Source organism: Lissotriton vulgaris, chromosome 3_1 (assembly GCF_964263255.1).
Source record: "Lissotriton vulgaris chromosome 3_1, aLisVul1.2, whole genome shotgun sequence".
NCBI lineage: Eukaryota > Metazoa > Chordata > Amphibia > Caudata > Salamandridae > Lissotriton > Lissotriton vulgaris.
In genome coordinates, this window is record NC_141689.1 from 516,468,416 (window position 1) to 516,483,415 (window position 15,000).

Sequence of the window (15,000 nt, forward strand, 5' to 3'; positions counted from 1 at the left end):
TCCTCGTTATGGCTTTCCCTTGCTCTTGAAATACCGACAGTGGGTAGAGTGTCTCCCATCGGCGCCTGGCAGTTAAAAGACCCTGCTATTAAGAAGAAGATTCTCCGGATGTCAGACCGCTATTTTATGGAGAACAGGGGGTCTGTAGATTCTGCGCAGTCCGTCTGGGAGGCATACAAAACGGTTGCTAGAGGTGAAGTAATGTCTTTGGTGTCAGCGAAGAAGAGGGCAGGCTATGCAGAGGTGGCACAGAAAGAGGCAGAGGTTATACTTCTGGAGGGGAAGGTGGCTAGGTCGCGTACACTGGTGGGGCTTCATTTGTTGCGACTCCGGGAGGAGGAGTATAAAAATCTTGTTAGGAATAGAGCGGTGGCTCAGCACAACGCCGTCCAGAGCCGTATCTGCGAGCACGGCGACAAAGCAGGTAAACTGATAGCATGGCTCGGGCACGGGGAACGTGCGTCTAGGTTGGTACCTGAACTGGAAGGGCTAGAGTCACGCAGGATCACAGAGCCGCAGGCTGTGGCAGATGAGTTCTCCAACTACTACCGGAGGTTGATACAGCCTGTGGCGACTTCAGGGAAGCGGATAATACATTATATTAACATATAAGAGCACCATCGTACAAATAATAAGTAGAAAACATGTCGGCTTATTTTACCTGATCCAAGGTGTTCGTATCAATATTTGCTTCTAGGAGAATATTCACTACATCACAATGATCATTTTTAATGGCTCGATGAAGAGGAGAATTTTTGTGCTGTAAAGTAAAAAAAAGGCAGTTGTAAGCCAGAAGCAACATCTTGGATACATAACATTACAAATCATGAATGCTAGATTTCTCTTAAGGTCAGCGAATGAAGCCCTACTACTGGGAGAGAGTCACAATCAAGTATCACTTTCTACAGTACCAAATATTGATATATCTGGTTTTCTGGGTCTGAGCCTGCCCACAACTGTTACAGAGATCATGAGGTCTTTGATGAAATTATACAAAACGTCATAGATTTGTGTTAAGATACAAAATACAGCCCCTATGGTAACACTTGCAAAAAAATACGCTTTCAAGTTTAGAATCACCAAATGGGAAAATTGGTCTATAAAACAATGAACATTTGTAAAAAATGAACCTCCATCTCACCTCTTCACTTGAGATTATTTACTGACACCAGATGCAAGACATACCACAGAAGTCTTTCAATTGTTCTTCACAAAAACTGTCTGAGTGAAATTGGTCACTATTTGGGAAATTGTGTCCTTTTTTAAACTTTATTTTCATTTTTAGCAAAAATAAACAGTTAAGCAATAGAATATGGCATTTCCAGCACAGACAAATTGAAGAACAACAGATACAGCTGCATTGCAGGTACATTACGAGTACAATTAAGGCATAGATGAGGCATATGGGTGGCGGGCTGTATATGACAGCCAACACAGGTGTTAACACAACAGAGAATAATGCACACTACCCAGGCATCCTTGGGAACCACCAAATACATTCCATATATGGATGGATGAACATTTGACGCAGGGGGTGGGGAGCCACTCCCGCAACCACATCGTCCTCCATACATGCCCGCTCGCATCCGATAATCAGTCAAGTGATGGCACGGTGTGGGATATATATCATTGAGAATCTCTCAACTCTCCATACCCACTGGCGTCATTCCTCCCAAGCACCAGTGGTATGAGCCCCATATATCTTTCAGGAGACTATGAGTTGTATTAAGGTTGTGATAAGCATCTGACTTGGTATTACAATATACCATATCTGTATGCACACCTTTACTGTGGGAAGGGGACTTTTCATCCAACGCATTTCTATCTTGCGTTGTGCTAGTAGCAAGTCCAGCGCCCTAAGTCACTGGTCAGTCTTCAAGATATCTCTATCGAAGCCTAAAAGGGTCACCATTGGTGAGAAAATCAATGCCTCTCCAGTGATATCATTCAGAATCTTAAATATCACAAGCCGAAAATGCTGCATTCAAGAGCAGTGCCACGCTATGTGCGTAAAGTCAGCATCATCTGTCCTGCAGCGCGAGCACTTGGGATCCTCAAGCAAGCTGTAGCGGAATTAGTGCACCAGAGTATGGTATACCCGATTGAGATACCAAATAAATCCCCAGAAAGATATAATCAGCACAGGGGATCGAACTAGTGGGGCATCTAATAGCGAGTCTGATATTTCCAGTATAAGAAGTGAAACCAATGAAAAGCCAAACATTAGTACCAACATGGGGACCCCATAAGCAACACCAGCTTCTATGTATCTTTCATCCCACTTAAAGCCCTGGAAACAACACCATGTCACAGTCACCTCAGATCCTGGAACTGTGCATCATGCATGACTCATAACTTCCAAGTTTTAAGATTGCCTACGGGCAGGGGCACAGTGAACCCTCCACTTCCACACCCTGCCCCACGCCCAACCCACCCCTTGCTTTAGGAACTACAGTGAGGGTGAAGTTCTTGATGGGCCTCTTCTGTCTGCAACTAGATGGGTGGGTGGATGTTTGAAGGGTGGATGGAAGGATTGGTGGCTAAGTGAAAGGGGAATGGAGAGAGAAAGGGAGGATGGATGGATGTGTGAAAGCATGGATGAATGAATGACAGAATGGAGGGGCGAATGGGTGCACAGATGAGTGAAAAGAAAAATGTACAGAAGGATGAGTTAAAGAACACATACATGACTGAAAGGGAGGGTGGAGAGCTGGAAGAAAGGATGGATGAGTGTATGGGTGGATGGATGAGTTACTGTGTGGATGGATGAGTAAGTGAAAGGATGGCTGGATGGGTGAAAGGGTAAATGGTTGGATGAGTGAGTGGATGGATGGGTGGAAGAGTGGATGGATGAGTGAAAGGATGGCTTGGATGAAAGGGTAAATGGTTGGATGGATGAGGGAAAAGGTGGATGGATGGATGGATGAGTGAAATGATCAATGGAATGATAGATGATGGATAGGTTTGCAAATGGTTGAATAGGTTTGGATATGGATGGGCACACAGATGGAAGGACAGAATGAAGGGTGTAAGACTGAATGATTGATGAAAGAATTAATAGATGACAGAATGTAAATATGAAATGGTGGATATCAGGAGTTTGATGGAAGGCTGAATGGCTAGATCCTTGGACAAGAGAGCTCTTCTGGGGGTTGATATGACTTACTTTGCTTTCTTGGTGCCATAAGAGCTTTAGTTCATGACAGGGGCATGGGTGTAACCAACCTTCACCTCTATGATCTAGCCACGAAACTTATCGTGGTCCATGACTGGTTCGCGGGGGGCTGGTCCGACTGGGTGTATCAGGTAGAACTCCTGTCGATGGACTTCACGCAGCTTCAGGCCTACTTCTATGGAACTGCCATACAGAGGGACCTTCACCCATCACTAGGTCAGTCCTCTTGGCTTGGCGCACTACTTTGCGTCACATGAGATGGGATTGGAAACTTACCAGGCAGACGCCCCTGTGGTGTGGCACATGGCTGGGAGAGGCCTCATCACTCTGGGACTTCCATCGATGGGACCACTTAGGGATCTCGCTTCTTGGGGACGTTTGGGTGGGGGACCATGTCAGAACCTTTGCAGACCTGCAGCAGCGCCACTCCCTCCACTCCTCCCAATTCTATAAATATTTACAGCTTAGGCATGCCCTTGGGTTGCACCTTCTGTCTCCCACCTCGCTCCCTGAGTTTAGTCCCCTCGAGGTCCAAGTGATGATGAGGAATCTGGGTAGACGGGGGGTGTCTCGGATTTATCGCTCTCTTGTGAACAATGGTCCGGCAACCCTAGATTTGCTGCGAGTTTGCTGGGAGGGTTGGTTAGGCCCCCTGGAGGATGCGGATTGGAGGAACACTCTCAAGACCCCCAAGACCCTGATGACCTCATCTAAACTGCATCTAGTCCAACTCTATTATTTACGGTGGCATACCTCACCCCTGCGTGCTTATACAAAGCCCGGCTGTGACCTTCCCCGACCTGCACGCGCTGCAAACACTCCCCAGCGGATTTTTATCTTATGATCTGGCAATGACCCATCCTTGCACCATTCTGGGCGGGTGTGGACCTGGAACTCTCACAGCCCCTGGGGTGGACGATTTCCCATGACCCATTGCGTCTGCTTCTAGGTGTATTTGATGGCCTGGACAGCTCTCGGGCCGACAAGCGCTTCCTTGGGACAACAGTGGCGAAGCGAGATATAGCGGCACTATGGTCCCAGGCCAAACCCCCAACTATGCGGAGGTGGAGACGGGGAGTGGACTTGTGCGGAACTCAAGAGGAGCCCCTCTTTAAAGCCCGGAACTGCCCTGAACTCTTCGAAAAGATATGGTGTAAATTATTCAACCTGTTGTCCTGAGGGGTGAGTGTGTGTCTTTTATGATTCGGGATAGTCTCAAGTATGATTTTGCCCTACAAACTGATTCACAAGTCTCTGTCGTTTCTCATGTGGATGTACACTCTGATATTATGCTTGATTTTGCTGTCAATGTAAATTTGTGGTTCATTCTAAATTCAATAAACTTGATTATAAAAAAATAAAAAGAGCTTTAGTTCAACGTGGGAGGTATTTACAATTTCTGGCTACTCCCTTGCCTATGTGTTACTATTCTGTATTTGCTGTGTGCTTATGTATGGGCTCTATACATCATGCGAATGATATTATACCTACTTTAATGTTACACAAGTAATTATACATTTTTGGATGTTTTGTTTTAGGTATAAGGTTTTAGGGAGAGCCTCATAGTGCCATGAGCTGTGCTTGAGATGTATATTGTGTTTGTAGCAATAGGCAAGGCATAACATATAAACGATGTAATAGTGTATAGACAGTACATTGTAACTTCCTTTACCAGATGGCCCCCAGTTCAAATTCATGAACATTATGTAGTTGTAACTTTACATTCCATAGTTAACATTTTGAGCCGCATATAATGCAGACAGCCTTGCGTGATAAAACGAACGCAAGCCCCCAGCCGCACTCACCTCTGGTTTCGGGGTAATATCAACATCTTCCCTAATAAGGAATTTCACCACAGATAAGTGTCCATTTTCTGCTGCTGCATGCAAAGGGCTGCTGCCGTCCTAATAATGAAAAAAACATCAGAAATATCAAAACAAAAACAGCTTTCCAAACAGTGTAAGCCCCCAGTCAGTCAGCACTACGCAGGCACAAGTGGAAAGCACACGAACAGTGGACACAGCAACACCTAAAAGTAAGGGCAGTGAACTCTGGTGTTCTTGAACAGTAACTCCTGATCTTTGTCCTTTAAGTTGCTTCTCGTTTTATGATGTGCAATAGAGTTTAAGTAGCAAATACATCGATATGGAGGTGTGTTATACTAAAGTATTATTAACAATCAATCACTCGGTGTATGTGGTATTCAGGCACGTAACACAGGGCCCTGCATCCTCTGCAGTGCAGGGGGGGGGGGGTCCAAGTGCCCCCTTCATCTTCGCCCATAGAATCTGTCTGAGTGTGAAGGGTTCCCATCAGGGGCGGCTCAAGGCTCATGGTGGCCCTGGGCTGGGAGCGTAGGTAGGGTGCCCCGGAAGAGGGGGTCTGGGCGGGGCCGAGCACGGAGGCCAGTGAAGAGGGGGGAGGGGGAGGTCTGGGTGTTTGGAGTTTGGAAGTGGAACAGAGCCAGAGGCCGCCAAATCCCTGCCAGGGGCCGCCACGCAAATATGTGTCCATCCTCAAAGGATTATTATATTAAGGATATATATTTGTGTGGTGGCCCCTTGGGTTTGGTGGCCCTGTGCAGGTGCACAGCTTGCACATGCCTAAGGCCACCCCTGTTCCCATGCAACCAATGTGTCGGGGGTTCCCTAAGGTGGGCTCTGCCGCTGGAGGTGCTGTCAGCGGAGTCCTGCTGTACAGGTCTATGAACCGCGCAATCCAATTTCCCTCCTTAAGGCTATGGGAAGGAGGAGCAATATGGCCGCGGTTGTCTGAATATGTGCAGTCGAGGAGCATATACCCCGCAAGCGGTAGTGCGGACAAAGTGACTTTCCACAGGAAATAAAGTTCACCCTTAGTGTCACTGGCTTGAGGTCAGCCAGCATTACTGGTTGGCAAAGTAAGTCCACTCAGTTCGTACACTCACCAGAGTAACAGCTAGGCTAGGGTGACCAACTGGCATGGGTGCAAATTCAGGACGGTGAGTGTAAAAATTCAGGACAAATGGTCAAAATTCAGGACAAAAATTCAGGACAAAAGGTAAAAATTCAGGATAAAAGTTACGTTTTACAGAAACATCAGAGGAGGTTGCGCAATAGTATATAAGTAAGTAAATAGACAACCAAAGTACAAGTCTTATATTAGGTTGATGACCTAGGTCAGTTTAGGGCATTCAATTTTGAAAGAGCTGGTGTATTACTTATCGCAATTTTTTCTCTCAACAGACACACCTCCCACTTCTCATCAGTAAGGGGTAGGGAATACACCAGTCAGTAGCCCATCTTAAAAAAAGCCTGCTCCCTATCCAGACAGAAGCGAAACCCACACCCAAATGTGATGAAAAAAATATGTGATAGCGCGATAACACCTCACGGGTGCACCAATGGGACCCCTGGTAGGTACTCACCAGGACGGCCCTGTTATCATCATCGGTGCTATCGGGCTTAAAGAAAAGTGTCCAAATGAAAACCAACTGTGTTACCAGTAATAGGTGCAGTGAAAAAACATACAAAAACAGTGATGTCTCACAACATAAAACATATATACACAAAACCACGCATACAGCACGAACAGATAACTTTATTCTTGTTCTTCTACGCTGTTTGCGTATATTAAAAAAGTGAAAATGGCTACTACCTATAGAGCCATGTTCTCCTTGCAAGTGGTGCGCCCGTGAGGTGTTATCGCGCGATCACATATTTTTTTCATCACATTTGGGTGTGGGTTTCGCTTCTGTCTGGATAGGGAGCGGGCTTTTTTAAGATGGGCTACTGACTGGTGTATTCCCTACCCCTTACTGATGAGAAGAGGGAGGTGGGTCTGTTGAGAGAAAAAATTGCGATAAGCAATACACCAGCTCTTTCAAAATTGAATGCCCTAAATTGACCTAGGTCATTAGTGGATTGATGACTTGCAGAGTGGAGGGCGACCTAAGTCTGTGTTTCCCTCTTAGCTCCGTGTTTGATGTGCTTATATTAGGTTGAGACACTTGCACTTCTTGGTTTTTTTTGGTATGCGCAACTCTGCAGGTCTTAGCCCCCTTAGTTCCCTCATCGCCAGCCTATTGATGGCCAGCTTACCGCCATGAAAAGGCTGGCAGTGAAGAAACTCGTAATATGCTTGGTGGTGCCGTAGCTGCACCACCAAGGTACATTGAGAAGGGGTCCCAGTACACTTTTACTTATAAGAGAAAGATAGAGTAAAGATTGAAAAAACATAAACGTAAGCCAAGTCAAGTAGTAATGCAGGTACAAAGTTATTTAATCACAATGGACCTGGCATGAACAATATATTGCTTATTTTAAAGGTACACAAGTTTGTGCCCCAAGGAGTAAGGGAGAGTTAGGGAGTGCGAGTTGGTGTGATGGGATGGAGGATTTTTGCAAAATCAAAAGTGATGGTCAATCAATTATTGGTCCGAATACAAATACAGACAAATTGCTTCCATGTGGAGCCAGAAGACAAACACATCAATGTTAAACAATATTCATATTGCCATGTTTTAGGTGGCCCTCGTGAGCGCATTATAACTGAGGCATGTGCTGGCGGAATAATAGTTGTCGACGTTTCGACTCCAATGTGGAGAAGGATCAATGGAGGACTTACAGGGGGTCTTCCTAAGGACGGAGGGGAAGCGGGTGGGGTGAGGGGGCAAAGGCTGTGATGTAGATTACCACGGTGTAAATTACATGGAACTGCGGTCACAGTGGGCTCAGCAGTTTAGAAAGAGAACGGAGGCGGCAAAGGATTACTGGGGATAGAAGAAATCAAATCTCCAGTGCGTGGTAAAATACTTCACGACAAAAGCCGCCATGTTTGGTCAGCCAACCCGGAATTGTATTGAGGATAGCAGAGATCAAGTCTCCATTATATGGTAGATTACTTTGCAAAGGAAAGCCGCTGAGGGCGGTCAGCCTACCCGTATAGTTTCTTGAATTGAACTGTGGGCCGATTCCTGACAGCCGTCAACGCGCTCAGTCAATGCTGCACCACCAGCATATTACTGCCTCACACCGCTGCAACACCACTAGGTACCGGGGGTTCCCCGGCGGTTGCAGAGGGCATGCGGCAGTCCAACCACGTAACTCAAAATAGGGCAGCAGGACCACTGGTGTGGCCGCCGCAGGTAATGAGGGAGAAATCCATCCAAGGCTGCAGCACGAGGCACTTGCCTGGCAGGTTAGTATGGCACTAGAAGAATTTGGGATTAGTGCACACCAGTCATGTTATGTTAGACATTTCTAATTGCGCTCTTTGTTCTCCATTAACTAGAAATATTGAAATAAAATGAAATCTCATTGTTCATAGACTATGCCTTACTACCAGTCCATCCCACAATCAGCTTCTGAAGTACTTTTGTATTAGGGCTTGGAGCACTGCATAGGCTACAGGAATGATAACTACACCCCTGGCAGCGCCGGCTTTACTTCTGGCTCCACGTAGTGTGACAATCTTCGTTGGTCCCGCCCCCCCCCCCCAAAGACCTCATTCTTCAAGGATTCTTTCGGTACCACTATTCAACAGTGTCCCTCTTTCCTTCATGTACTCTCTCCCATGTGTATTTAATCATTTCTTTTATAGTGGTACTCATCCCAATGTAGTGTCAAGAGTGCTTCACATCACACTTTATTCAGAGACAATGACTCATAAGTGTGCAAGTCAATGTAGAAGAAATGTTACTTAACACAATGAGGGCTGCAAGATGTAGGAGTTACATGTCATTCATACTGGTAGGCATTATTTGCAGGGCCACTGAAATTATGCGGCAGGGTTGACTAAATTATACAGCAAGTAAAGGCAAATTATGCAGCATAATGCGGCACATATTTTGTAGTATTACTTTATTATTTTTTAATTTTATAAACATGGAAAATTGGTAATACTGTCTGAGCAAAGATTTCTCCTCATCAGTACCAGCTTAACAACTTAATAAATAAATAAGCAACGGAAAGATGACCATTGAAGGGCCTACCACTATGCGTGAATACCATTTTCCACTCTTTTAGTAACTTTTGATCCATTTGAGCTAGACACAATTTTTTGTTAAAATTTGCAAATTATGCAACAGATAATGGGCTATATGGTAAATACGGCAAATCAATAATTATAAGAAAAAGAACAGCGGCCGCAGAAGTGCATGATTCCAGTTGCCCCGATTACATGTTAAGAATATTTGGTCTGCAGACATACAAACTCAGGGTTTAAAACATAACATAGTGGTTGGGGGTTGTTCTTACTGATACATATTTATAATTATCCACATGAACCTACTGAACTATCTACATTAAAAAAATGTTGAACTGTATGTTACACTTTGTGCTTTCAAGAGACACATTATCCCTTTGCTCTGCTTTAATACTGGGACCAGTCAAAGCTCAGATATCTCTCAAGGAGATACATTAATCACCCGAGTTAAACAGATTTTTTGTATGGTGGCAAAATAATTGCAGACTGGCAAAGAACACAGAAGTCTTTGCCATTAGCTCTATCGTCTATTTCAAAATGCAGCGCACCGGGAACCCCAATGCGTGGCTCTTGATCAGCTGCACTTAAGTTGAATTTAGTTTGTTATTTATTCATCCTTCTGAGCACCGGACAGAATTTTACTGTCAAGTATGTTAGCAAGAACTCTTCTAATAAGCGTTGCTGAAAGCTTTTGGATTCTATGTCAGGAAGCGGAGGCGAGGATTTTGCTAGTCCTTTCTCCATTTTATTGGACAGCAAGTTAGAAGTAAGAAAAAACAATAAACCATGGACTACCCAAACCAACATGGCAGCGGTAGTCATGGTAACATATAAACCAATCAGAGTCCATCAGTCAGCATATAGGGAATCCCAGCCGTTAGTCCTTCCTCTTTCTCCATTGCTGCCTCCGCAAGATAAGTCACGTTTTACTTCAGCTTGATCTTTGTCGTGGCAGTTTTGATTTTGAGTGTTGACAGCTTTGTTTTGATGTATTTTGACTTGCCTTTGACGTCGCCTTTATTGTAGGCTGTGTTATTGTGTTTTTAACGCGGTAGGCTTTCAGCCCGAGCGTTTCTCCTTCGCGCGTGCGCGGTCTTGGTGTCGGCTTCTGACGCCGACCAGCTGCTCTCCTCAGCACTCTTCGCGCTTGAGTGGAAACGCGCTGAGGCTTTGCGCTTCGATTGTTTTTGCCTCTTCCCTCACACTGACGCCGTGTTTTGACGGCAAGAATTATTTTTCTGACTGGTTTTTAATAAATTACAATTTATTTTCAGTCAGAATTTTTGTGTTTCAGGCTTTGTATTAGTGTTAGCCTGTGTGGTACCTGTGTGAAGGGTTTCCCCTTATATATAGTTGGGGTGTTTGTTTATGGGTACCAGTTTTTCTGCTAAAATGCAGTCCAGTCCTTCTACTGTTGAGGTGGTGGCTCCTAATGATCAGCCACAACTGACCCCTTCGCGCCCTCCTGCAGAGGTGGACAGGCTTCTCTCTTCTGCGATAGCTCAAGCTCTGGCACCTCTGCAGGACAGTGTTAATAAACTGTCGGCCCATGTTTTCAAGACTGATTCAGGTGTTTTTGGGGACAGTGGGGCAGGGCCCAGTGGTGTTCCTTGTGCTCTACCACGTACGGCTAGGAAGCGTGACGCGGGGCACCTGGAGGGCTTCAGTAAATTATCTGAGGTCTTTCGTAAGAGTGCGCGCACGCTTAGAAGCGCACCCTACCGGGGAGACGACTCACCCGGAGAGACTGGTGGTTTTGCCACCCAGGACCTTGACCCGGAAGAAGGGTTTCCCAACGAGGGAGATGATGAAGAGGACGATTACGTAGATGAGGATGAGGACGCTTCCTCAGAGGATTTTTCAGACGTGAGCAGGTCTTGGCGCCCAAAACCTAGTGCTCCTAGTCTTTCGGAGGGTGATCTTGTGCCTCCTAATATGTTTGACCCATCTACTATTTTTAGACCCAGGTCATCAGAGTGGTTTCCTGAGCAGTCTACAGCTGATTATGTCGCTGCTAAGCTTCGACAGCCTTTACCTCAGGATGTACGCTTACGCCTGCGTTCTGAGTGCCCACGCCCTTCCCTTCCCTTTAGGGTGGCATGCACCCCTGAGATTGATCCAAAGTTGTGTACCTTCTTTGCCAAGTATATCAAGGACCCTAAGAAGGGTATAGATAGGTCTTGGAAAGCCTGTCAAGATAAGCTTTTGGATGTCGTGGGTCCTCTGACAAAATAATAGAACTAGCCCAACGTTCTAAAGAGTCAGGCTTGCCTTTATCGGTTGATGACGTTGCCGGTTGGTCGCAAAGGGCTATGTGCCTTCTTGGCAAGGCCAATTGTGCGCTTTCGGCGGAGCGTCGACGATCCTTGTTACTTAAAATTGATCCAAAACTAGGAGAGTTGTCGTCTTCTGAGGCGGGCCTGATTGTGCAGGGTGCTTTGTTTGGGGACCCCTTTGTGAAGGAGTTAGGGAAGTTTGTTGCTACTTTTTCTGCCCTGGACAAAGCTCAGGCTTCTATGAAGAAGTTTTTTCCCAAAAAGGTTTTTGGCGGGGCCGGCAGAGGCAGGGGTCGCTCCTCCGGCCGTCAATTCCAGCAAGGCCCCAACAGGGGACAATCCAGAAGAAACAACCGCTGGAATGATGGGCGTCAGGGTACCTTTTACCCTTCTAGAGGAGGCAGAGGCCAAGGCAGAGGACGTGGTGGAAACCAGTCCAACTCCAGAGGATTTAATGGTAAGATTTTGCATCATTTCTCTGGTTCGAATGGGGGGAAGGTTAGCGTTGTTTCCCCAGGCCTGGTCGTCGATAACTTCTGATTCTTGGGTTCTGGAGACCGTTCAGGGGTTTCACATCGAATTTTATGGTTCCCCCGTTCAACTCTCTCATCCTCGCCCTCTAGTTTTTTCTGTCACAGAACCAGAGCTTATAGACTTGGAGGTTCGGGCGATGTTACAAAAAGGCGCCATCATCCACTCTGTGCCCCACCCAAACGGTTTCCTCAGCAACATTTTCCTAGTGGAAAAGAAGGGCAAGGGGTTCAGACCGGTAATCAACCTCCGCTCCTTCAACGAATGGCTGATTTACAGACATTTCAAGATGGAGGGCATCCATCTTTTGAGAGACCTTCTGTTGCAAAACGATTGGTTGGTTCGCTTGGATCTGAAGGATGCTTATCTTTCGGTTCCAATCTATCCTCCTCATTGTCGGTTCCTCCAGTTTCTGTGGAAGGATCAGGTTTACGAATTTCGTACGCTCCCCTTTGGTCTTTCCTCAGCACCTTGGTGCTTTACCAAACTCCTGCGCCCGGTGGTAGAACATCTCCGTACCCTGGGGATTTGTCTAATAATTTACCTGGACGACATTCTTTTAATGAATCAGTCCAAGGATCTCCTTCTTCACCATCTTCAGGTTACAATAACCCTTCTTCAGTCTCTGGGCTTCATCATCAATGCCCAGAAGTCGGATCTAATTCCTCGTCAAGAAATTACTTTCCTTGGCTTTCTGATCATAACTACGGATGCGACGCTTCATCTTCCTTCCCATAAGATCTCCAAGATTAAGAAGGAGATTCGCAAAGTTCTCTGGCGGGATCGAATTTCCCTCCGTCAATTGGCCAGGATTGTGGGCTTACTGTCTTCATCGATCCAGGCCATTTTTCCAGGCCCCCTTCATTACAGGGCTCTTCAGAGACTGAAAGCATTTCACCTTCGCAAGGGTCTCACCTACTCGGAACTGATTTCCTTAAATCTGGAAGCCCGGTCGGAACTTCTTTGGTGGTTAGATCACATGGATGCATCGAACGGGAAGGCGATTTTCGGTTCCCGTCCGGATCTTGTGATCGAGTCAGATGCCAGTCGCCAGGGTTGGGGTGCCCGGTGCGGCTCCCTCTCGGTGGGCGGCAGGTGGACGGAGGAGGAACTTCACCTCCACATCAATTGCTTGGAACTCCTCGCGGGTTCCTTCGCAATCCGCTCTTTCACCACGACCAAGGTTTCGTGTTGTGTTCTTCTTCGAATGGACAACACGACTGCGGTCAGGTACATCAATCGGTTGGGCGGCACTCATTCCAAGGTCCTAGCGGATCTTGCGAAGGACTTCTGGAATTATTGCCTTCTTCGTCAGATTTCATTCACGGCGGAGTATCTCCCAGGCGATCTGAACATGTTGGCGGATTGGCAGTCCAGGAATTTTCGAGATGCCAGCGATTGGAGGCTGGATCATTCGGTATTCCAGAGAATTTCGGACCTTTGGGGTCTTCCAGTGATGGACTTATTTGCGTCCAGGTGGAACGCCCACCTTCCCCGCTTCTACAGCTGGAAACCGGATCCGGGTGCGGAAGCAGTGGATGCCTTCCTACAGGACTGGTCCCAGTTTCCAGCTTATGCGTTTCCTCCTTTCCTTTTCATTCAGAGGGTGGCAGCTCAGATCCGCAGACAGAGAGCTTCTCTGATACTGATCACACCAATCTGGAAAGCTCAATGCTGGTTTCCTTCTCTTCTAGAGCTGTCTTGGGACAAACCTCTTCGGTTACCGTCGTTCGATCACATTCTGACGGATCCTTTGGGTCACCCGCATCCTCTGGTTCTCCAGGGCCATCTACATCTCATGGCCTGGAGGATTTCAGGGGATGTTGGTCTTGTGACTCGCTTTCGAAAGACGCTGAGCTCCTCATTCGAGGAGCCTGGGCCCCTAACACCACTAAACGTTATAGATCAGCATGGAACAGATGGGTTCATTGGTGTGTGGCAAAACACCTGGATCCCATGGGCTCCTCTGTCACTGATGTGATTAACTTCCTCGCTGATCTTTTAAAAAAGAAATTGGCATACAGCACCATTAACTCTTTCAGGTCGGCAATTTCTGCTGGTCATGCCCTTGTTGATGGCTCTCCGGTGGGTGAGCATCCTTGGGTTTGTAAACTCCTCAAGGGTATTCGCCTTTCACGCCCCCCAGAGCCCCGTTATTCTGGGTTATGGGATGTTAATGTGGTTTTGAATTTTCTTAAGTCCTGGCAGGATAATCAGTACCTTTCACGCAAGGAACTTTCGGCCAAATTGGCGATTCTTCTCTGCCTGATTTCATGTAAGCGTGCTTCAGATGTTCGTGCTCTGGATATCTCGGCCAGGGTTTTTACCCCAGAAGGGGTTACGTTTACAGTTTCAAGAAGAACTAAATGTAATGCCAGGTCAGTAACTTACCCAGCTTTCCCAGATTCACCAAAGCTCTGTGTTGTTCGTTGCCTCAAAACCTATGAGGATGTTACTCTTGAGTTCCGCCCTCCGGGCGAGAGACAACTGCTTATTGCGGTTAAAAAACCTTTCAAGGCAGTTTCCTCTCCCACCATTGCCAGATGGGTCAGGTGGATTATGTCAGAAGCTGGAATTAACATCACTGACTTTGGGGCACATTCCACTAGAGGTGCAATGGCTTCCAAGGCTGTACAGGTTGGGGGACGCTTGGAAGATATCATGAATGCAGCGGATTGGTCCTCGGATTCAACTTTTAAAAAGTTCTACTTTAAGCCAATCCATGAGGCTGCATCTTGGTGGTGAGTAAGCTTTGAACAAGCAAAATCCTCGCCTCCGCTTCCTGACATAGAATGAGAAATTTCCTAGTTATCACAAAGGAAAGTTTCAATTCTATTAAGGAGGCGAAGGCAAGGATTTTCCCACCCAGGCTTTATCGAGCCTTCCCTCCCAAAACTGGACTCTGATGATTTTACTTCGTCTAAGGGAAGTACCTTTTTTCCTATGTCTTAATGTTCTCATTGATTTACTGTGCAATGATGTTTATTTCCTCTTTGCAAATCGTTCTATTTACTCCATTGCAATGTTCTTGACTTGTTCTACATTGTTCTGGAC

General features: G+C 46.4%; 1 protein-coding gene across 1 annotated transcript in view; it reads right to left on the reverse strand.

The window, feature by feature from the left end:
* The window catches only part of ANKDD1B (ankyrin repeat and death domain containing 1B), a 602,007-nt gene that overhangs the window by 159,322 nt on the left and 427,685 nt on the right, over positions 1-15,000 (reverse strand). Inside the window, exons 10-11 of the mRNA XM_086960762.1 lie at positions 4,981-5,079; positions 662-760 (exon numbers count right to left, since the gene is read on the reverse strand). Of these exons, the coding sequence (XP_086816888.1) occupies positions 662-760; positions 4,981-5,079 (198 nt within the window). The remainder of the gene's footprint in view (positions 1-661; positions 761-4,980; positions 5,080-15,000) is intronic.